This window comes from Cardiocondyla obscurior, linkage group LG16 (assembly GCF_019399895.1).
Source record: "Cardiocondyla obscurior isolate alpha-2009 linkage group LG16, Cobs3.1, whole genome shotgun sequence".
Taxonomy (NCBI): Eukaryota; Metazoa; Arthropoda; class Insecta; order Hymenoptera; family Formicidae; genus Cardiocondyla; species Cardiocondyla obscurior.
Genome location: NC_091879.1, coordinates 2,922,094 through 2,935,118, shown reverse-complemented (window position 1 = coordinate 2,935,118; position 13,025 = coordinate 2,922,094). Strand labels below are relative to the sequence as shown.

At 45.1% G+C, this 13,025-nt stretch overlaps 1 protein-coding gene across 1 annotated transcript; it reads right to left on the bottom strand.

Moving 5' to 3' along the window:
* Positions 1–94: 94 nt before the first annotated feature.
* Positions 95–7,700, bottom strand: LOC139108921 (atrial natriuretic peptide-converting enzyme; the record flags this gene model as incomplete). Its single annotated transcript, XM_070667613.1, has 11 exons — positions 95–708; positions 842–960; positions 1,156–1,400; positions 1,559–1,730; positions 1,852–1,997; positions 2,107–2,320; positions 2,411–2,617; positions 2,728–2,960; positions 3,039–3,410; positions 3,834–4,047; positions 7,508–7,700. Coding segments are annotated over 11 exons (2,289 nt in total), but the record flags the coding sequence as incomplete, so codon positions are not given.
* Positions 7,701–13,025: the final 5,325 nt, after the last annotated feature.

The following is a 13,025-nucleotide window of genomic DNA, read 5'->3' as shown; positions in this document are numbered from 1 at the left end:
ATTCGTTACCATGAAATTAAAATTCTCTGCGCGACGTCGAGAAGGTCGGGGATACTTAAATTATCACCTTTATTGTTTTAGGAAACTTTAATGTGCGAACGGTCTTACAAACGTAGGTGAATTTTAATTACTAAAATAACGATATAGATCTAAGAAGTAACGTATAAAGCAACTATGTATACGCATTGTAAGATAAATGTACGACGAAAAAAAATAAGTTAAAAAAGTTATGCCACGGTAACGCAGGACTCTCACGTCCTAAATATACATATATAAAGAGGACATTAGGTATTTACAAAAGGTATTTATTAGGTATTTACGATCGCACGAAGCGGAACGCGTCGCGTCTGACAGATTCGTGGATTGATAACAACGTGTGCACTCGTGCAAAATAAACGCGATTGAGTCTCTGTGCAGTGACGATCGTCGCGTGAAACAATTTCAAATTTTTATCACATTTTCGATGTTAGTCTTACCTTTCGATTATTTCTTTTCATTCGTCTTGCGCGCAACGAACGTTGACTCGGTGAATCTTCAAGCAATGGTGGCTTTGATCCAATCGATATGCGACGATATTTTATCATATAACCGGGGTCGCTCGAGACCATCCTTCGAGCAAGCTATCCTCCAGCTGCCGATACCTGTCAGCGCCCATCTCCGACCGTCCTCTTGAAGGCACAGCATTGAACTGCCGGCAAGTTCTTCTTCCTATCAAAATAAAAATTCCAAATGAAAAAATTTATATAAAAATATGTAATATAATATATTTTTTAATTTATTTTATATTACTTTTATTATTATTTATTATACATTAATGTCTTTTTTTATTTTTAACTCTTACGTTGCAGTCATCCGTGGAATAGGCCTGCTCGGTACAGACACTGTTCACTGAAGGGATGCTGATATTTTCGCACTTCTCCATCGCACTGTGCTTGAGTTGCACTCTTTGTAATAAATCACCTGTCGAGAGAAAGGAAAAAAAATATGTACATACATCTATAACAAAAGTCTGTCCCGTAATTTTTTTTTAATTATTAATAAAAATTATTGTTTAATTTTCAGTAATGTATCAAAAATTGAACAAGCATTCACGTGTGTGAAAAGTAAAGTTTTTTAAATTTGGTAGGGGTCAACGACACGTGACCGCATACATACGATTTCTCGCCCAGCCGAGAGTATTGCATTGCGATGTGTTGCTCGGTGGATCCTCGCTGGAGGGCAGACAAACCGGTCTCACGAAGTCCGAAAAGGTCGTCACCGGTCTATCCAACTTTACCAGAACGGTCGTGCCCTCCACCGGCGATTTGATCATGCCGACGATCCTGCGTTCTTGTTCCCAGGGTGATGTACTCGAAAGTCGTACGACCCCAAGTCGAGCCGACCATTCCGCTTTCGGTTGGCTATTAAAAAGTAAATCCCGTAAAAATTAAGAGAATGACGTAAAAGTGGATACTTGCATTTTGATTTTCGTAATTTATTACAACGTTAATGAAACACGTATATAATATAAAAAAAAAATTTTTACGCAATACTTTTTGTGGCACAAAATTAAACTCACCCTTGGAAGCAATACGCTGTTGTGAGCAACCAATTGTCTGCCACGAGAGTAGCATCGCAAACGTGAACTCCTTCCTTAAAGAGTGCAACATGCCAAGGCCAATCACCAGGTTCTGCCATCTTATTGAGGCCATTAGTGCCGCCGTTACCACGTAGAGATTGTATTCCGCACTCTAGTTTCCAAAAATCAAAATCAAAATTAAAAACACAAACAAAAATAAAAAAATTAAAGTGTAAACATACGCGTAAAAAGTGATAATAATTAATATAAATATATATATCGAGGATTCGTACCAAGATCGGAACAGCGAACGTATAAAACTTCCTTGCTAGGGCAAGGAGCTCGGACGAAGGTGATCTCGGGTGCCGAAGGGTCTTCCATGTACACGTATGGAACATCAACTTCGTCATCAGTTCTCACCTCCACGGAAGCTACGCCACTAAATAAAAAAATTGTGATTATTAAAATAATAATGTCGAATTTCTCTATTAAAAATTTTTATTTTAATTAAAAAGAGCAGTCACAGATATTTACATAAAGATACTTACGTATAGGTAAGTAGAGTGCACAGTGAACTCGCCGCCGTTTGGAGAACGTTATCCATTTCCATTTCTGGGAGAGTGGCGTTTAAATTCGCCGTGCAGAGCTTGCCGATGGTGCCTTTCTCGTTGAAGACGACGTAACCCTCCCTGTTGTACTTCGCGACATGTGGCGTGTTCCAGGATTGCGCTTTCAACTCGTGGACGCTCGGCGCTAAGAACACTGCAACAGAAACGTATAAATAATATAAGACATTTTTATTATTAATTTCCGACAAGTTAATTCTTAGCAATTTTATTATTAATCACTTACGACAGTCTTTTTCGTCGCTGCCGTTTGGACAGTCCGCCTTGCCGTCGCATCGCTTCGTATGTGGAACGCAGGTTCTTCCCACTCCGCAGTGCATATAACCATCTCGACAGTAGGCGCAATTCTTTTCGTCGGAGAGATCTGGGCAGTCGATGATGCCGTCACAAATTCTCGGTGACAGAGCTTTCGACTGAAGCGCTTGCACGCATCCTATTAACATTTACATTGATCAATTAACGCGCATCAAATAATTTTTTTTTTTAAATAATTCAACTAAGTTTACGTTAATAATTAATATTATCGTTTGCAATTATTCGTACCTGGCTTTGGCCTGCAGCTTCCGGGGCCGTCGTATTCCGGAAAATTGGAGCAGTCCAAGGCGCGTTTTAATTTCTCGGGCAGACGACTGCCGCAACCATTCCAAAATTCTCTGCAGAAGCTTCTGCAAGGTAGCTGCAGCAAGTCCTCCGGCTGGCTAGATCGACACGCAGGCTGCAGCGCTTGGCAAACGAAATCGTAAGCCAACGGGTAGCATTCCGCGTCCACCAGCTCCCTGTTGTCGATTAAGCAATTAATTTATTAATTAAATTTTTACAAAATTGCAAATAAAAGTCTAGAAAAAAAAAAATACCTAAAGGCGATAACGTCCTCTTCGACTTCAGTCAACGATTTGTGGCCCAACATATTCGGATACGAGCTGATATTGTAGGGAAGATGCTTGCAGTAGGATAGATCCAGCTTGCTGCATCTTCTCGGCGGCGGAGCCGTCGTTGTCGGAGGTAAGGTCGAGGCGGTCGACTGCGGGCTGCTCTGCGCGTTCAAGGCCTTCAGGCTTTCCTGCACCTCGAGGCTCTTTGCCTCTATCGTCAAGTTTGCCAGGTACCGTGAAGTTTCGGGATTCAATTCCCGCGACAGAATGTCCACGATGTTCCCGGTGGTTATGGTCTGATATCGCGGGTCGAACTTGACGTCAAAGTGCACCACCAAATCGCGACCCTCCACCCTACAAGCGCGCACCAATATTTTTTTTATTAAATTAATGGAAGTGCTATTTTCTCTGCAACTGATTTATACCAAATTATCCGACACGACGCGGCTCATCTCGCGGATCGTCGGCGAGAATAAATCGAGTGAAATCCGCGAACGCGAGTGTGATACATTATTGATGAGCGTGGCCGCGATAATGTCGGTTACATTTCATTGAACGCTGAAAGAGGCAGAGTGTCGTGAAATCACTAGAAAGCTGCGGCGACGATCGCGTCCGATTTCTCTCCCGCGCACCGTTTCCATCGGTTTCCGTGACTCGGCTCAGTTTTCCCATCGTTTCCTCGTCCGCGAAAACGGATTTTACGATGGAAAGACTGATCGAGGGAGAGATAGAATTTTTTATTATTATTATTTTTTTTAATATAGCCCTTAATGTTACCCGTCAAGTGCCAAGACGTCCGCAGCGAGGAACGACAGTTTCAGCCAGCTGCGACGGAAGATAAGATTAAGGCGATCGCGATAATCCCGTGATCGCATCCGGAAAGCCTCGGTGGACGGATCAGCCAGCTCCGCGGTAAAAGAATCTCCCTCGGTGACTCGGAAGGTCGCGAGAAATACCTGGTCCCCAGGTGGGTCCGACGTCAGGAATGTGTCTAAAACAAAGAAAGATATTTCGTATCGCTTACCTTTAAGCAATGCGTGAGAACGCACAGCGAGATAAAATAACATGGAAACATTGTTCAAGTCTACCGATTGAATTTAAATTGCGTATCGAAAAATCTCGCATACAGGCAACAAAGAGATATCGTGTAGGAAAAAGAAATATTAATTGCGTATCTATGTCAAGGATAAGAATAAGTACAATTGTTAGTTTAATGAGTCGAGCAATCCCTTTGCGATATAATTTCGCCACTCTCTACGCCATACTCTACGCATCGGTCACATCGACAAGCGTGTTGCCCAACGAGTTGCATTAATCGAAGCAAAAAATTCCACGCGGAGGCTGATTATGCTGCAACGGCGCTTGATCACCGACATACGTTACGTTCTCGAAAATTACAACCCACGTCACCGACGGTAATCATTATCACTCGGCGTCTTATTGGAATCGTCCTCGCGCGGTTGGGTGGCGTTTCTCCGCACGTCCGCGGACGAAATCTCTCGACGGGGACCGTGCTAATTCGTGAAAGGTCGCGGCAATCTGCGGAGGCTCGACCCGGCTTGATAAGCGACCGCGAGATGGAATTTAGAACGTCGCACGGGTCCCGGTTGTAATTCGCGATACATACCACGATCTCAACTTTCCAATGCACGTACGTACAAATAATACGGCCAGGGCGTGTAATACGCCCCGACAATGTCAAGACGGCAAGCGTTGTCATTAGAACGCCAATTTTCCGCGCGCCAGGCAAAACGAGACAAATCGGGAGCACGCAGGTGCCCCGCAGGGATCTCTGTTCTCGCTAGGAATCACCTTTCACCGGGTCCCCTCTCTTCCGTTTCTTAGGGGCCTGCTCGACGAGGAAACCTCTCTGACCCTTCGTGCGGTCATGGGCGGCGGAATACTTTTTCTGAGGCTCGAAACTCCTTTGACTCTCTCGGGAATTCAGCCTCGATCGATCCGCTTGGATCAATTTTATTTTCAGCATTTTTATTTATGTATACTGACTCTTTTTTTTTTTCTTTTGTTACGTGAAATATATTTAGAAGCGTTTAATTTAAATTGTTGGACGCAACTTCTGAATAATCGCGACGCCTATGACTGTACCTTTTTCTCGTGGGGATTTACGCCGCACGGTTTGGTTGCGGGACGTGATACTTGAGGAACTCACGGCGTACGGTATATTTTTCTCATACGTGACTAATGAACGTGAAATATTCAGCGCGTACAAAATGGACACGGGCTTGAAAGTACTTTCTCATGTGTTTTTTTTCCTCTACACGGGACAATTATCCTCCGCAATTAACCCGTCAATATGCAAATAGTAAACAAATGTAATTATACTTCTCGATTAATCTGATAATAATCCAATAACCCGTTGTCTAAATTCAAATCCAGCGGAATGCACAAGTACTTGAAGATCCGTCTGTATCTTATCAAGCCGATAAGATAAAAACGCAACGAGAGGATTATCCAACGTATAAATCATACAAAGCGGTTTTTTCACTGCGTGGAAAATTCATTCTTCTGCGCGAGAAAAGAAAGCGAGTTTTTCTATTAACGGTGAAACGAAGATCTCTTCTCATTAATCGAGTTGCATTTTTTTTTAACGCGTAAGTTGGACGCCGTTCTTTATTCATTGTTCGCCGCCAGTGTTAATTAGCGGAACAGCTCGTAGTGATCAAAATACTTCAAGGACACAGATCCCCACCTTTAAGGTCGACCCTGGACACCCATCGGCCGACAAACTCGGTCAGACCGTTATACGTTCGCCAGCTGAGAGCCTCAATGGACCAGCGTGCAGCATTCTCCGTGACCTCTTATTTCTCCCGGTCGTAAACACGAATTAAGCGGCGATGAGAATCGTCGATTTTTATGCCGTGTCACGCGGATGTGCGCGAGATACGTCAGCAATTAACAGGTCAGATTTACGTGCGAGGTAAATCACCCGCGCGAATATATTCTCCGATAGGCGCATCGCTTCTTCCGACCCGCTATTTGCGAGGAAATGAAATTCATTGGCAGCGCCGAGATGAAGTTCACGGCGCGAGAAGACCAACGTGTGCGACGTTAAACGTCGCTGGTCAGAGCCGAGCGGACGGCGCGGATTTACGAGCAAAGAATAGAGAACGAAAGGCAGGAAGAAGGTGATGCGGCCAAAGCCCATTGAGGTCTTTCAGCACGCACGCATAACGGTCTGACCGAGTTACCGAGTACCTGAAGAAGCGCCAACCGATCAGACCCTTTTTCTAACGGCCGCGTTGGAGTCTCGAAAAAAAAGGTGTGGGTCGCTCTCGGAAAGAATACGTCGACAGAAAAAAAGGAAACCTCAGTTCCGTCGGCCGTTTGTCATCCCCTAGGCTGATCGTTTTATTCAGCAAAGGCTTAAAACGTTTGTCGTTGGTTCCTCCGGTCCAGGAACGATTTTTGTTTAAAATAATAATGTAAAAATGATTTAAAAAAAAAAATAAAAATAAAAACAGCAATTAAAAGTTAAACTTTTGCGAGTAATAATCTCTTTTTTTTTCCCGTCTCTTCTTCATTCCAATGTAATGTAACGCGAGGTACAGTTACCTCTGTTTCCTTCCTTCTAGCTCGTTGAGCGTGATACGCCAAGGTGAAGTGCACGTGCCTACGAGGAAACGCCATTCATTCGGACAAAGCGGCGAGTGGCCGGCGAGTCGCACTTGGCGAAATGTTCATGCACCGTGAACACGTCCCGCGATCCGCGATGCGTTCGCCGTGCCGGGATAATTTCACGCCCGCCAGGCCGCCGATTGCCGGTTAACCGTGGAGTAATTGCGTTTGCTCGTCCCGACGCCCTCGGCGCGTGTACGCAAGAACGGCGAGTGAAAGCGGCCGTAACGCTCGCGTGACGAAAACGTCTCGGTTCAGTAAAACGGCCCCGCGAGTAGCGCGATCATTTAAAATTACATCGCCATGTAGCCGCGGATCGGTTTTGGCGAGCGCGCTTCGCGTTCCAAACAGCGCGCGATCTATCACCGTTAAATGGCCAGCCAATTAAATTAATCGTTCGACAGAACGCTTACTTTCTAAGAAGAGGAGCATTGCTCTCCTACGGCGATCTCTCCGCGCCACAATAACTTAGTAAATTGCGAAAACCGAGCTTAACGCGGCATCAAGCGCCTCGACTTATTCCTCCGACGAGATTAACAAGATCGCCTCTGTCGGCGAACGTTTCTCTCGATGGTTGAGACGGTCGGCGAGGACGCAGATTTGCTTTCCACTCACGTCGAAGCTCGGATGATTCACATTCGTGACGATGGCTCGCCGTGAATTCGAGTTTCGGTGTAAATGGAAAGCAACTGCAGGTCCAGAGCGAAACCATTCAAAGCGAAGACGTTTTCTTTTCTTTAGAAATCCTTTGTAGAAAACAATTTTTCTTACATCGCGTACTGTTTGCGCAATTTCTACAGCGACGAGGTACTTACAGCCGAGGTATATGGAGACGCCCGAGAAGAGAAGGAAGAACAAGAAGGCGGCGAGGACGCAGCATCCGCAACGGTACTGCCCGCCGAGCTTCCTCGTGAAGCGGATGTCGCTGTCGGACGACAGGATCGAGCTTGGTGTTCCGGCACGGCTGAATCTCCGGGTGCTCACCGTGCTCACTGAAATCTGTGAACAAAAATTAATTTAAGTATCGTGGTTCTTTTTTTTTTTATAAGCGATTTTAATTGCCGCGTTTGGTTCACGGGCCAAAAATTATTAATTCGGCAATATTATTTGTGCCTCCAGTATCGATAACTTAGTGCGCTTCCTGCGTTTTGTACTTAAAGACAATATTTTCCGTAACGAAATAGAGCCTTAGCGATAACATTACGAAAGGAGGATTGCTGAAACCCATTCGGTAAATAATAGTGGGCGGCGTCTTTCTCCGCGCTGACGAAACAATCCGCTTCCCCGTGCCATCGAGGAATTTTTACCGAGTCGAAAGATTACCGCGATTCCCCATTGCGAAACGAAAGCTGCATTAACGATCGCATCACTTCCGTCTCAGCGTTGAGACAAGGGGACGCGACTTGTGCACCGGAGTCACGAATCGACCGCGAGTTTGCGTAAACTAAAATTAAAGAAGACACTTTGTATTTTATTTTCAATCAAACTTAATGGCTAATTTAATTTTTCGATATATGAAATTTCTCTGAAAAGAAGGCAGTTACAGTTTAAAGAAAAATCTAAGAGCTTGCGCGGTGGAAAAAGAAATAAAAAAAAATATATATATTCCGCGGCGTTGATGCCTCATTTCTTTCCTAATCGCAATCGCGTGTTGTAATGGGGATATTAACGAAGACATTAACGAAGATAATCCGCATCCAGCCGAGAAGCTCACTCGTTAGCGAATTAAACATTTAAATGGACGAGCCTCCGTCTATTAACTCGCGTTCACCGTCACGTGCGATGCACCTCCGCGCTCGGCTGCTGAGCGCGGCCCACAACGGGGCACCTCCGATCTGTCTACGCCTCCGCTTCTCTCGTTCAAATGCTACGCCCGGCACACGCTCCGGCGTCAAGGATCTCGCCTGTGCAAGCAGGATGGGCAGGCGAGCAAGCGCCTGGATTACGGGTTGCTTTTCGCAAAGGTCGGGCAGGATTAAAGGCCAGAACCCGCCTAAATGGGGTGAGCCGCTCCGCTCTTCGCGAAACGTCGTGTTTCTACTCGCAGCGTCGATGCTATTTCGAAAACGGAGAAAGAACCGAAATTGTCTTGGTATATTATTTTATTATTTTAATTCTTTTTCTTTCTTCTTTTTTTTTTTTATTTCTTATTATTTTGCGTAAAGCCGAATTACCAGAGGAGAGCGGCCTGAACGTTAGGTAAGAGTTAATACTCGAACGACGGTCGTGAGAATCAACCGATTTTCTCACGCGGCCTGGCACACACATGGGAAATCGTATTTAGACACAAACACGCATTACGTGGCAGCTGGCGAGCAAGATGCTATCTCGAGTCCTATTTTCAATCACTTCCGCGGCGCGATTCGCGCCCGAGCGGCCATTATCTAATTAAAGCGAGTTACGCCGATACAGATACATGAGCCCGCGTAATTGCAGAATGTAGATTTATTAAACTGTGCCTAAGTTTCGCGGTTGAGCGACTCCTTGCGCCTATTATTCATTAAAATAAGTTCCAAAGTACGTAACACGGGAGAAGCCGAAAGCATAAAATACCTGAACGAATTAAACCGCGACGGTCGTGCAAATCGTAGCGAAACTTTCAAACAGAATTATTAAGATAAATCATTGTTAATGTAACTAATTACGCGAATTAATTATATATTGTATCGATATTAATTTACATATTTCTGCAACCGTGTAATAAAAAAAATAAAATTATACTTGTACTTTACGGTACATTTTGCATTTAAGACACGCGGCACTCGCTCGCGGGGGTATAGCGTTAGCTGTGAAATATTACCCCGCGAAACCGCAAAATTACGATTGCGGAAAAGTTCCTCGTGTCATATATTACGTAAACAGCTCGTAAAAATTCTATGCTCCCCATGGGCCGTTATGAAACTAGCGATAGCGGCGACGAACTCGCGGCCACGAGACATCGCCTTTCGTTCGCGGATATCAGTTTCGCGAACAATGCACCGGGTTGTGCGCGGCCCTTACTTGCTCCGCATGATCGGCGGTGATGTAATACCGTAATGCCATTAGAAACGGCAACTGCAAACGTTTTATTTCCAGTTCGAACTGCCGCTCGCATAAATCGCGGCATGATAAACGTCGCGCGCTTTAAAACGGAGCTGCCGTAGTTACGAAAATATTCCTTGAATTGTGCTCGTGGATTTATTGCAAAGAAAATAAAATTAGCTGCATTAAAAATATTCTTTTTGTTTTTTTTTTAAATTAGATTTAAAATAATAAAAATCTACGAAATAATGAAAATAGCATCGAAGCTAAGAGTGCTCGGTTCGATCGTTACGTAAGATTTACGGCGGGGGCAAAAAGATTAACTTGGGCGGACAATGGTGCGAAAAACATTACGAAAGTCAAATGAAAGTTCGCGCGCTGTCTTTGCACCATTTTAGCCCAGTTCGGTAACGACTAATGTTTCCGCAGAAAAGTCTTTCTCATGCGCCACGTTCCTCGTTAAGACAGACCTCCAAAGCAAAAGAATAAACCGGAAAGTTGAACGCGACTAATTTTCTTCTCAGAAAAAGATTCACAATACGTTTGAATGCCTCGAAGTAAAAGTGTCTAATAATTCCTCAATCGTCATAAAAGCGAAAAGGTCATCTTCCTCGAAGAAAGAAACCTTTACGTTGAGAAACGTTTGCGCGAAGAGAAAATAATGCCTGGCGGATAACGATATTTAAAGCACAATTAATTCCACGCAATTAATTTTGTTTAAAAATTACCTCAAACTTTTCAATAAAAAAAAATAAAATAAAATAAAATAAAATTATTTTTATCCACTCCTTTAATCAAAATTTTTAATTAAGGAATTAAAAGCCTCAGGCGTGTGCAACGATTTGCTCGAGGAACGAGGCTCGTGGTCCACATTTCGCGCTGAATGCGGGGGTCAGATACGCGGATTTCCTCGTACGGGTTTTCCCTCTTCGTAGCAGTACTCCTACGAAACGGTCCTCGCGAGCGTCATTAGTGCTTCACCGGCGAATCCGTAACGGCGCGGATAAACGAAGCCATTATCTCTATCGCGGTAGAGATGGCAAAGAGGGGAATGCAAATGCCGGGTAAGATCGACGCGGTTGACCGCGGGTTGTGAGCTGCCGATCTCGATAATGGGCCGTTTCGCGCTCGAAACGCGCCGATCCGATCCGATCCGCGGACGCACCAGATTGGAAAGCGGAGTTCGATGCCGGGTAAACGCGGCGGCGGCGCCGATCGCAGGAAAAGATTAGGAGCACGCTCGGGCCGACCAACGCATTTCGAGCGCTTCCGTTAATAGGCGCGGTCAGTGACTTCAAGGCCGGGAAAAATCGGATCCACGTCCGACAAAGGCGCGCTTCGCCGCAGCCGGAAACTTTCGCGCAAGGCTCGCGCGATCCGGCGGTAAAACGGTGCCTCGGCTACCGCATCGGACATCGCTGTAATAATAGACCGATGCATAATGACCCGTTGTAAACGCCGGCGATCCATTGAACCGCTCTCCACCGATGAGCCTAGGATCGTCGAAGCGCCGTCTCGAATTTACGTCGCTGTGAAGCCGCGCGTAAAGAGAAACCTCGGGGTTTATGTAAAAATTAATTCTGGAGAAAGAGGCGTTTCTACGTAATCGTTTTGGCGGCGATCCAGATCCGCGCATCGAGATACCGGAGCATCTCTCGCAGCGCGCGTTTCTTTAACGCCGATCTAATTTATTTCGAAGAAAATGTAGATTTCTTTTCCCCGCGTGCCACATTACTGTTGGATCTTTATGTCTACAAATTATTCCCTCGTAATTCTTTTAAATTTGCATAATTAATAATAAATTTCCTGCAACTACTTGTAAATTTTTTTTCTTTTTATTATCGTGTAAGAGGCCTGATTACTGTACGAATGAATAGCTCGTAGGCGCCGAACGCGACGATATCATTTAACGGCTGTGAAAAGAAAAAGCGCGCGGCCTCTTTTCGCTGGAAAACACGCCGGTCGATTGTCACAGCCGTGAAAAGAACCGAGTGTCGATGACCGACGGGAGGAATCTGTGAAGCGTTATCGGAGCTACTGTTCTCTCGTGACTTTCCTGACCGTTATAACCGTTATGCCAAACGCCCGGCCACCTTTCCAAAAGAGCAAGAATCTAGGAACGAGTTTCTGTTCGTCTTGAATTACAATCCGCTCGGTCATACTGTCCACGTAGTGACGAGAACGTGACGCCGTGCTTCGTCGGCAAAAAGCAATCGTGGAAAGGAGAAGAAAAAAAAGAAAAAAAAAGAGAGAAAGATGCCAGGGGAGCTGATCTCCGATCCACAATCTGTCGTCTCCGTCGGATAATTGGCATGTAATTTACAGAAAATAACTTCAAACCGTTCCGCGTTTCAAATTCCAGAGTTCAGTTATACGACTTAAACGCGAGATGATTTTTGATCATTAATTTATTTCGCGTTCATTAAAATGTAAGCTGAGTCTTAAAAAAAAAAAAAAAAAATTGCTATGCAACTCTAAGAAAATTACATGTCTATTTAACGAGGAAAATTAGAATCCGAAGAGGCAAACCGGAAACTGGAAGGTTTAGATATTACCGCGATGCCGTCATTGTGCAATTATCGGGCAGATAACGAAGGTAAAAAACGCAGGGACGCAAAGCCGTCGTTGCAGGACACTTCCTGGTGATCAGTCAGCCACCGCGATCGATCATCCGCGCTTGACAGGCGTCGCGCATGGTTTTAAAGAAGCTAAGCGCTATTGAGTGTCCGTGAAGTAACGGTATCGGAGATAGAACAGATGACGGCCCAACCCAGACGACCCAACCCACCTAACGCATCGCTCTCAATTCCGGTTCAGCCTAGTTTCCCGCAAGCTCGCCGTCGAGTGCGTAGGTAGCCGCGTGGCCAAGGAGGGTCATTGGAGAACAAGGTCAATCGGTCTAGAAATGAAGACGATCGGTCCAAACCGCACAGGCGCCTGCAAGGAGCCGGGTCCAAGTGGACAGAATCGCGTGCTAACGGCGCGCGCTCTTGGCAATTAGCGCTATCGGCGAGATCTTACTAATTGCACGTTATCGTTTCAATTAGTCTGCGCCGGCCAGCTTCCCGATTTCCTTTTCGAAAGCCGACCCATTGAAGCGATGGGCAAGAAAGCAGCATCCTGACTGACTTAGAAAAGGGTTTACTAGCGGAAAAGAGACCATCTCTGCCAGAATATCTGTATTTTTTTTTTCTTTTTACCAAGTATATATTTCTATTTGCGGAGCGAGGTTGAATGAACCTGAGAAACCTTGGCTTCCGATCAATTCACAGCTCGTTAATGCACTTGCCGCTCGACGGGTTTCGAATGCGC